The sequence below is a fragment of the Tetrahymena thermophila genome (genome assembly GCF_000189635.1).
Source record: "Tetrahymena thermophila SB210 genomic scaffold scf_8254451, whole genome shotgun sequence".
In the NCBI taxonomy this organism is placed as follows: Eukaryota; Ciliophora; class Oligohymenophorea; order Hymenostomatida; family Tetrahymenidae; genus Tetrahymena; species Tetrahymena thermophila.
The window spans coordinates 5,824-16,519 of record NW_002476230.1 but is presented as its reverse complement, the minus strand read 5'-3'; the positions used below and the strand labels follow the sequence as shown (position 1 = coordinate 16,519).

Here is a 10,696-nt window from a genome sequence, read left to right as displayed (position 1 = left end):
ATATGTTAAATCTTTTAAAAAATAATTATAAAAGTTTACAGTCTATTAGAAATATGAAATATGTTTGATATTTTAATAAATAAAGTAAGGAATATTACTCGCTATTTTAATAAATAAAAATATTGAGATATTTATTATAAATTTTATAACGAAAGTAAGTTACGCTCTGTTTAAAATTAATAGTTAAATTATGGTTTATAAAGTTAGAACAACAAATGATTTATTTTTTCTTTGTTACTTGCTTATTTAAATAAAAAAGAAAATAAATAAATATCTTTTGATATTATTTAGTAAAAAAATTACCCACTGTTTTAAGTTTTAATTTGTATTATTGAATTAGAATTGTATTATATTATCGTTACATTCTATTTTTTTAATTTTATTTATTATTTTGTTGTCTTACTAAGATGATGAGATGTTATTTAAAAAAATTACTGTCTATTTATTATTTATTTTTAATAAAACAAAATATAATAAATATCAAGCCAAGAGGATAACTAGATTGATCATTTATTACTTCTTCCTATTTAAGTCATTTTATTTGAATATTTCAAAATATTAAAATGAAAATTTACCAATCGCTTATTTTAAAATTGAAGATATATATTTTAGAATATTCTGATAAGATATCATTCAATGATTATACTTACTATATTTCAAATGAAATAATTTAGTATTTATTTTAGAGTGCCAAATAACATAAAATTTTTACTTCCTATATAGAATATTTCATTTTCTTCTTATTTAAAGTCATTCAAAAATTTTTACTCACTATTAACGAATATAAATAAATGAATAAGAAAAGTATCAATAGAAAAAAATAAAAGTTTTACTAGCTATTTTGTTGAATTAATTAATGAATGAATATATGTCTATAATAAAGTAAATATTACAATCTGTTTCAAAATTAAAGTGAATTGATTATTTATTGATTATATGATAAAATAAATCTGAAAGCAATACATCATCCTATTAATTAAGAGTCAATTTAAAATTAAAAATCTGATGTGATTAAAGATTATTATTACATCCTATTTTATTTATTCATTTAATATAAGTTTTTCTTTTCTAATATAATTTTATTTACTTCCTTTTAATGTTTTATTCAACTTTTTATAGCCATATTTTTCTTTATCTTAATATTTTACTCATTACTATTATTTAAAGTTTAATTTTAATCTATCTTTGAATAATTTAATGTTCAATTTCAATTTCATTACTCTCTTTTTTTATTTTTAGATTATTTTAATTTCTCTAAAATTAATTAAAAGTTATTTACTTTTTCAGCCAATCTTTCCTTTTTTAAAACAATTTATTTAGCTTGTTTCAATAAGTATACTCACAATATACCATCTATTTTAATTATTTAATGCAATTCATCTTATTTATTCTATTTACTTTCTAAAATTTACTTGCTTTTTTTAAAGTTTTAATTGTTTTTTTTATTATTTTTAATCAAACAAAGATCATATTTACATGCTATTTAAAAAGATATTAATCTATTTATTTGTTATTTTTCAAATCAAAAGATTACTATCTATTTTTTAATATTTATGATACATAATTAAAATTTAAAAATATATGAAGTAAATTAATTCATACCCACTAATTTATAGAATAAACTCATGTTTTCACTATCTGACACTTCTAAATCACAAATATTATATTACATTCTTTTAAAATTTTATATAACTCATTAACTATTGTTTATCTCACGAAAATTATTACATCCTATTGTTCATACTAAATAATTTAAATCAGCAATTTCTAAAAAATAATAATCAAATAATATATATTACTCCCTAATTCATTATTTAGATAATTAATTATTTTTAAATCATTTTTAAATATTTATTACAATCTATTTTTCAATAATATAACTTATTCACCTCTTCCAAATGTATATATGTATGTATGTATATTTTACACACTATTTTAAATATTAAAGTTTATTCTCCATCTATTTTTTTCTCATTTGAAATTCTAAATATTAATTACAAGCTATTTTGAATATAAAAGTTTATTCAGCATTTATTTTCTCATCCATCAAAAATCATTCTAAAATATTAATTACAATCTATTTTTATTATGAAAGTTAGATAATTCAGCATTTATTTTCTCATAAAAAATAATTCTAAAGTATTAATTACTCCCTATTTTGAAAATGTAATTTAATTCAGCATTTATTTTCTCATCAAAAATCATTCTAAAATATTAATTACCTCCTATTTTAAATATGAAAGTTAATTCAGCATTTTTTTTCTCATCAAAAATCATTGCAAAATATTAATTACTTCCTATTTTGAATATGAAATTTATTTCAGCATTTTTTTTCTCATCAAAAATCATTCTAAAATATTAATTACTCACTATATTGAAAATGAAATGTAATTCAGCATTTATTTTCTCATCAAAAATCATTCTAAAATATTAATTACGTGCTATTTTGAATATGAAAGTTAGTTAATTTAGCATTAATTTTCTCATCAAAAATCATTCTAAAATATTAATTAATTACCCACTATTTTGAATATGAAAGTTAGTTAATTCAGCATTTATTTTCTCATCCATCAAAAATCATTCTAAAATATTAATTACTCACTATTTTGAATATGAAATGTAATTCAGCATTTATTTTCTCATCAAAAATCATTCTAAAATATTAATTAATTACAAGCTATTTTGAATATGAAAGTTAGTTAATTCAGCATTTATTTTCTCATCTAAAATCATTCTAAAATATTAATTAATTACTCCCTATTTTGAATATGAAATTTAATTTAGCATTTATTTTGTCATCAAAAATCATTCTAAAATATTAATTACCCACTATTTTGAATATGAAAGTGAATTCAGCATTTATTTTCTCATCAAAAATCATTCTAAAATATTAATTAATTACAAGCTAATTTGAATATGAAAGTTAATTAATTCAGCATTTATTTTCTCATCAAAAATCATTCTAAAATATTAATTACTAGCTATTTTGAATATGAAAGTTAGTTAATTCAGCATTTAATTTCTCTTCAAAAATCATTCTAAAATATTAATTACCTGCTATTTAAAAAATTAAATTTAATTCAGCATTTATTTTCTCATCAAAAATCATTGCAAAATATTAATTACAAGCTATTTTGATTATGAAAGTTAATTCAGCATTTATTTTCTCTTCAAAAATCATTTTAAAATATTAATTACTGTCTATTTTGAGTATGAAAGTTAGTTAATTCAGCATTTATTTTCTCATCAAAAATCATTCTAAAATATTAATTAATTACGTGCTATTTTGAATATAAAAGTTATTTAATTCAGCATTTATTTTCCCATCAAAAATCATTCTAAAATATTAATTACTATCTATTTTGAATATGAAAGTTAGTTAATTCAGCATTTATTTTTTCATCAAAAATCATTCTAAAATATTAATTACTCTCTATTTTGAATATGAAAATTAGTTAATTCAGCATTTATTTTCTCATCCATTAAATATCATTCTAAAATATGAATTACTATCTATTTTGATTATGAAAATTAGTTAATTCAGGATTTATTTTCTCATCAAAAATCATTCTAAAATATTAATTAATTACTTGCTATTTTGAATATGAAAGTTAATTCAGCATTTATTTTTTCATCAAAAATCATTCTAAAATATTAATTAATACCGTCTATTTTGAATATGAAAGTTAATTTGAGCATTATGTGATAAAAACTTTACATGCTATTTTTAATATAAAAGTAAATTTAGTCTTTTTTATGGAAAGGACGAGTGATTACAATCTATATTAGAGAAAGAGATGAATTAAGTAATATCTATAGATAAAAATGCAACCCTCTAAAATAATGTGATTATGAATTTATTAAGATCATGACTTTCAAAGTAATTTACTTCCTTTTAAATAAAAAAATTTTAGATATCTTGAAATTGACTAAATAAATAAATAAAATTACTTCTTTGTTAGTGTGCTAAAATAGGTTAAGATAATTTAAAAAAGGAGTAAGAATAATTAAAGAGCAATAAATATATTTTTTATTGAAATATGAAATTAAATTAATAATAATAATTTTTGAAGTAAACAGATGAAATGTTTTTACTTTCTTTTTCATAATAGTTTTGTTAGTTTCTTTTAAGAATTTATTTTTTGAATTTACATTTAGTTTTCTTCTTTTGGCAATTCATCTTTGTTTTCCTATTTTTTAACTTCTTCAAAAATAACATGTTACTCATCCTTCATTGGCATCATCATATTCTAAGGTTTATTTATTAACTGATTTTAAGATTATTATAATTGGATGAATAAATCTTTTATTTTTTTTTCTTATTCATTAATTTTTTATTTTAGTTAGAGATTTTTTTTCTATAATTCTTCTATTTCTGCCTCCTTTTTTACAAATTATTTTGAATATTTGAGGATATTTTGAATGAAATATGTTAATTAATTCACATATTATATTTTTTGATGGTCTTCATTTAACTTTTAGTTTAAGGTCTGTTCGTTTTTACTTTAAAATATTTAACAAAAGAGGTAAATTAGAATAAACAAATAAATATACATGATTGGGTAAAACTTATTTGGAAAATCTCTAACAAACTCAATTTAATTTGTGAGTGAATTTGTGAACTGCTGGGTGTTTCCATCAATCATCTCAATAAGCATCTCATCTAACTAAAATTCAAAAGAAATAATTCCCTTTAAAATAATTAAAGCCTCCTTAATAGGCATTCTATTCTTTGGAACAAAATTAGTTAATCCTTCAATAATATATTTAAGCTATTTGTGATAAACAAAATTTTAAAATTCATCATCATATATTAATTCTTTGTGCTTATTTGATACTAAATTATAATTTATTCCTTAGACGAACGTATATATTAGATATCCTTTTTCATTATTTTATTAAGTAAAAAGAAATAATATATTTTTTATTATTGATATTATCTGATAAATTATTTCTCAAGTATTTTATTTTAAAAATTGAAAGAAAATTTAAAATAATAAAAAAAGGTATTCATCGAAATAGGTTTCTGAACAAACTAACAAAAAAAAATATAAAAGTTTAATCAAAGATTTAATTTGTTATTAATGAAGAAATAAATCTAAATTTTTAATCAAATTTTTTTTCATTAAAAAATAAATTAAATCATTGAACATTTTATTTAGTTATTTTTTTGTTCTATTAGTTCCTAAACCTGCTTCAAAAACTTTTTTTATTTCTTTTAATTTTTTTTTATTTAAATAATATTATTTATATTATTTTTTACTAAATGTATATTTCTTACTCAAGAAATAATTATCAAAAAATAGCTATATATATAATACCTAAAGAACATGCTTCACTCTATTTAATTTAATAAGAATAATATTAATTAACTTTTAGAGAAAGAATTTAAATAAAATATTTACTCTGTTGCTTGGCTCTTGTTTCACACAGACACCTAATTTTAAATATTCGTCATGATAAATCTTACCTATGTATGGTTCAGCTGGATCATAACACTCTGGTGCTTGATACAAGAAGTTTCCCATCTTTCATTTTTTTTAATTGAATTATTTGAATATTTCTTTAATATGATAAAAATAAATATTAGTGCATACATATTGATTGATAGTATAGCCAGATTTGCTTGTTAGGTTATCTGCCAAACCAAAATCAGCTATTTAATTTATTATTATATTTTATACAAAATCAATCAAGCTTGTTTAGATTTGTTAAAAATTTACAAACAACTGCATTTCCATGGTAGTCAATTAAGATATTATCCATTTTCAGATCATTAACAAGGTAGTTCTTTTAGTGAATGTAGTAGAGGCCTTGAGCTATATCATTAGCGTATTTGATTGCTGATATTTCATTCAGTCTTTTGTTTTAGTTCCTTTCTAAAATTTAGCTGAGAGTTCCTTTTTATTTATTTATAGCATGTAATTTACGTTAAAAACTCTGAATTAAGGGGGGTGGGGGGTTTGATTAATATTATTTATACCTTAACACTCAGTTAGAACTAAGTAACTAAATTGTTATCCTTCAAATTAATCAATAAGACTGACTACATAAGGAGATTCTCTACATTTTTTGAGTATTTCTACTTCTTTTTTCACTTGATTGTTAAGATCTTCTTCAAGGTTTCCATCAAGATCCCTAACTTAAACACCTTTGATGGCATACCTCATGTTAGTTTTCGAATCTTTTGCTAACAGAACTAATCCATAATCTCCATGTCCTAAAAATCTAAAATCAGAGTAGCCTTTATCAGTTAATTCATTTTTCATTGTCTAATAAATGTAAGCAAAAAAAGGCTTTTTTAACTTAGTTTCTTAGATATCAGAAACTTTTGTTAAAATTTAGATAAAATTTGATTAGAACGAAGAGAGGCAGGTTAAATTATTAAATAAATGACTTGGTTTTATTTTTACAGATTAAACCTTTAAGTTTAAATAAAATCTGTATGCAAGTTTTAAGATTTCAAGATTTATAATTACCAATCAATTCATTTAAAAATTTAATATTAATTTAAATATTTTTTACTGACTAACTCAGCCTTATCGAGCATTTAGATACCTTTCATTCTGTACATCTCTTTGATTTTTTTCCTGTTTTGAAGATGCAAAGCAAGCTTATATTTAGCTTCTTAATATCCTACAGGATTTTAGCTGATTTTATCCATTTTTTTAATATTTCAATATTTTTTTTTCTAACAAACTAATTTGAATTAATTAATTATGTGCAAATAAAAAATATTCCTTAAATTTTTAAATGTTTATTTTTTGTTAAAATCTTAATGTAAATTAATTTAATTATCTGTAAAAAGAGAATTAAACAAATCAAAATTTTCTTTCATAAAAATTGTAATAATACGCATTAAATATTAGATCATTTTATAAATAAGATTTAAGTATCCCAACTTGCCATCATCTCAATCGCGAAATTATGCAAAATGACATAATGAATATAATTAGAAGCAGACTAATGCTCATAAAATAAAGCAAGAAAGAAATAAAACAAAATAACAATTAATTGCTTTAGCAATACATAGAAATAAAGAAGCTTAAAACTTAAATTGTACATCATTATTGAAGTAATTGATCATAAATCAGTTTTTCTATTTTAAACTAAATAATATTTATTTGTTTATCATTAAAATTTATTAATATCTTTATAATTGTAAAAATGTAAATTAATGGTAGAATAATTTTGAAGTAGAAAAACTAACATAACATTTATAACATAGATTACTAAATAAATGAAGATTAAATGTGAAACTTTTTGCTAATTTTACTGTAAAAAACAATAAATTGTAAGACTATAAACAGATATAAACATTTTCTTACCTTCTTTCTAAACCAGAACTTATTAAAAGACCTTTTTCTTTTATAAATAAAATTTAAAAACGTTCAAGCTTTATCTTATTTTCAAATATTAAGAGCCAATCAACAAACAAAGTACCTATGTAATTACTTAAATAGATAAAATAATTAAATATGTTAGATAAAATATCTCACTGTTTTTTACTTAGACAACAAAAAGTAGGTAAATAATAAATAGCGTAAGGAAAAAGCCAAATACTTTTCATACTCTTTGAAGTTTCATTAAAAAACGTATTTTTGAATAAAGCATTAGTGGATAACAAAATTATTTCTGATTTGAATAACCAATAACTTGAAAAATAAATAAGCAACATAAGCTAAAAAAGTAAATATTTTTTCACCTTAAACCTTCCTACTGTAAAGTTAGAAACTAGTTATAAATAAGTTGTTTCATTTACTAAAATATATTTTTAGAAAGAGGAATTGTATTTGATGAAACTACTTGCCTATTTGAAGAAAAAATGGGCTATATTTTTCCTATTTCAATCACTCCAGATTCTTTTGGAATTTGATAATCCTTGAATGGTGATCATAAATATCCAAAAAATATTCTGGTCATTCTTTTCATTTTCCTATTCTTAATTTTACTTTTGAATTATTTTTTGTTCAACTTCCTAGACTTGAGAATCATAATATTCGAGCAATGCTCTGGAAAATTATTCATATCTATATATGAATCATTAATATCAAGCATATTTTATCTCACGCTCCTCAATTTGAATTTCCACTGGATATAAGTTGATTTTTTCTAAGTTTTAGTGACTCTATTAGTATAGCAAAAAGCAAAAGAATTCACTGAAACAGCTCAAAAATAATTAATTATAAAATGAATTAATTGATTATGTAATCAACTAAATAAATTTTGCAGAAAAAAATTAATTTATCAGATCTAAAATCCTTTAAGTCTCCTTTAAAAGATTGAGCGAATATTTTACTTTTTCTACTCTCCCCTTTTCTTTTTATTACTTTTTTTAAGTTGTATCTAAAGTTTTTATGCTCTATTTTTGAACTAATGCTGTTGTGAATTTAATTAGTTTTGAATATAAATTAAACTGTATCGAAACAATATCAATGCTAGATTTTTTAAATGTAAATAATAATTTTTGGTTTGTTGTTAAAATATTATAAATTCATTTTATTTCAATTTTAAATTAAATTAGATATAAGTAAAATTGATCATAAGTATTTATTTTTTTTTGATAAGATAGTGAAGTTGTTTTTTATTTGAGTAATTAATTATCTATAAACTTTCTATCTTTTCAGCCAGCTACATTAGGAAGAATAGATAAGTCATTATATTTTTATTAGATATTCTTTATAATAATATTTCAGGAAGAGATGAATGAGTTTTAACATAAGAAATAAAGTTTATTATGTAAGAATTTAAGCAAAAAACACTGATATGGTTTTTTGATTAACAAAATTTATATTCAATTAATAGATTTAGAGAACTATATCTAAAAATCACATAAAAGCCATTAAAATTTCAAAGAAAGTAAATTAATTAAGTTAAAATCAATCAATCAGTCAGTGAGTCAATTAATCAAATAATCATAATACAAAAAGCAAACAAACAATTAGATTTTGTAATTAAATAAATAGTAAAGTAAGTAGCAAGCAATAGCTAGTAATTACTGAGTAAATAAAATAAATGGTGATAATTTTAAGAAAATATTTTAGCAATTGTCTAAAAGGATGAATGCTTTGAAGGTAAAGATTTAAAAGACTCTGATACCTACCTTGTAACAAAAATGGCATTAAATAGGATATTTAGGAGTACCAATAGAATTCAGATGAATTGAATGCCTTAATATAATCATATGAGCAAAACAAAAATAAGTAAAACCTCTCATAAAAATAGATACAATAAAAAAGGTAGGAATATTAAAGATTAATAGGATTAAAGAACAAAATTTAAAATATGATTGAATGCCGGCCAAAGCACTAATAAATTGTAAATATTTATTATAAAATATGTTACTTAGGTGATGAATTAGCATTAGATATTTTTATATTGATCTATAGCGATGTCTTAATAATAATTGTCTCTAGAAATAGGATCTTTTCAATTAAAAGCAACAACCTAAAACCTTCAAAGATTAGCATACCTTGCCTGGAACTTCTTCTAAATAAATTCAGTAAAATTACTATGATCTATAAAAAGATTGAGAAGAAATGGTTGCTCAGTGATTGAAAAAGTACTAAAGGAATAGTGATATAAATAGGAGAATAATTAGAAGAACACATCGAAGTTTCAGATGAAATTGAAGATAATGTTGATAAAGGAACCTAAAAATTTTAACAGCAACAAGTAAAATGAAAAATTTAATTCAAAAAGTAAAAAAAACATGGCTATTTTAATTGGCATTTTTGTTGAAATAGCTGTACTGCTGCTTATCATTATTAATATTAATTGATCTATCTTAAACCTAATATTAAGAAACTGATTGAAATATCTATTAAATTGCACATATTTATATATATATATGTAAGTAAGTAGAAAACTCTCATATTTATAATTAATATAATTTCTACCTTAAACCTAATATTAAGAAACTGATAGAAATATCTATTAAATTGCACATATAAATATGTAAGTAAGTAGAAAACTCTCATATTTATAATTAAATGTAAGATTTAATAGTATTTACTATAAAAATAGTTTATTAATTTTAACTATATATATCAATTTATAGCACTTGCAAATATTAATTAACAAATAATTAATTTTTTTTAAAGAATATTAATAAATAAATAAAATTGAATAAATCAACTTTTTAATCAATCAATTTATTGATTTCAAATTGCAATTTTTATATTTCTTCAATAAAAAAATGTAAATTAAATAGAAATGAATTTCATCAATCTATATTCATACTCTTTTTGGTTGTATACAAACATTTATTTATTTATCCTTCGCAAAGATATCTATGAAACATTCAAATTATTTTTTATTATATTTTAGTCTTCCATAGGTTTAATAAATAATATGCCATCCATTCTAATATAAATTATTTTTTGTTCATCTTTAAATTTTTAACTCTCTAAATCTATAAATTTAGTTAATGAAAAACATAATAATTGCTTTTTGAAATTCTTACATACTACTTTATTTCTTATATTAAAAAATATTCGTCATTTCCTTAAATATTATTATAAAGTATATTTGATAAAAATAAAAAGACTAATCTATTATTTATAATGTAGCTGAAAAGATAGCTAGTTTTTGATAATGAATTACTCAAACAAAAAACAATTTCACTACCTTATGAAAAAAAAATATACTTATGATCAATTATATTTATATTTAATTTAATTTAAAATTGAAATGT

The 10,696-nt window shown here is 20.2% G+C and overlaps 2 protein-coding genes across 2 annotated transcripts; both read right to left on the bottom strand. All coding sequences in view use genetic code 6, as the record gives it.

Annotated features, from left to right (window-relative positions):
- Positions 1–4,103: 4,103 nt before the first annotated feature.
- Positions 4,104–6,664, bottom strand: TTHERM_01377900 (kinase domain protein; the record flags this gene model as incomplete). Its single annotated transcript, XM_001023117.2, has 7 exons — positions 4,104–4,882; positions 5,322–5,340; positions 5,406–5,528; positions 5,598–5,656; positions 5,724–5,900; positions 5,984–6,328; positions 6,526–6,664. 7 exons carry the CDS (start codon positions 6,662–6,664, stop codon positions 4,104–4,106), a joined length of 1,641 nt encoding a protein of 546 aa, XP_001023117.2.
- Positions 6,665–8,915: 2,251 nt separating this feature from the next.
- TTHERM_001376890 (transmembrane protein, putative) lies at positions 8,916–9,611 on the bottom strand (the record flags this gene model as incomplete). The annotated part of the gene is made up of 1 exon (XM_012799577.1): positions 8,916–9,611. The coding sequence occupies one exon, from the start codon at positions 9,609–9,611 to the stop codon at positions 8,916–8,918; it is 696 nt and encodes a 231-aa protein (XP_012655031.1).
- Positions 9,612–10,696: the final 1,085 nt, after the last annotated feature.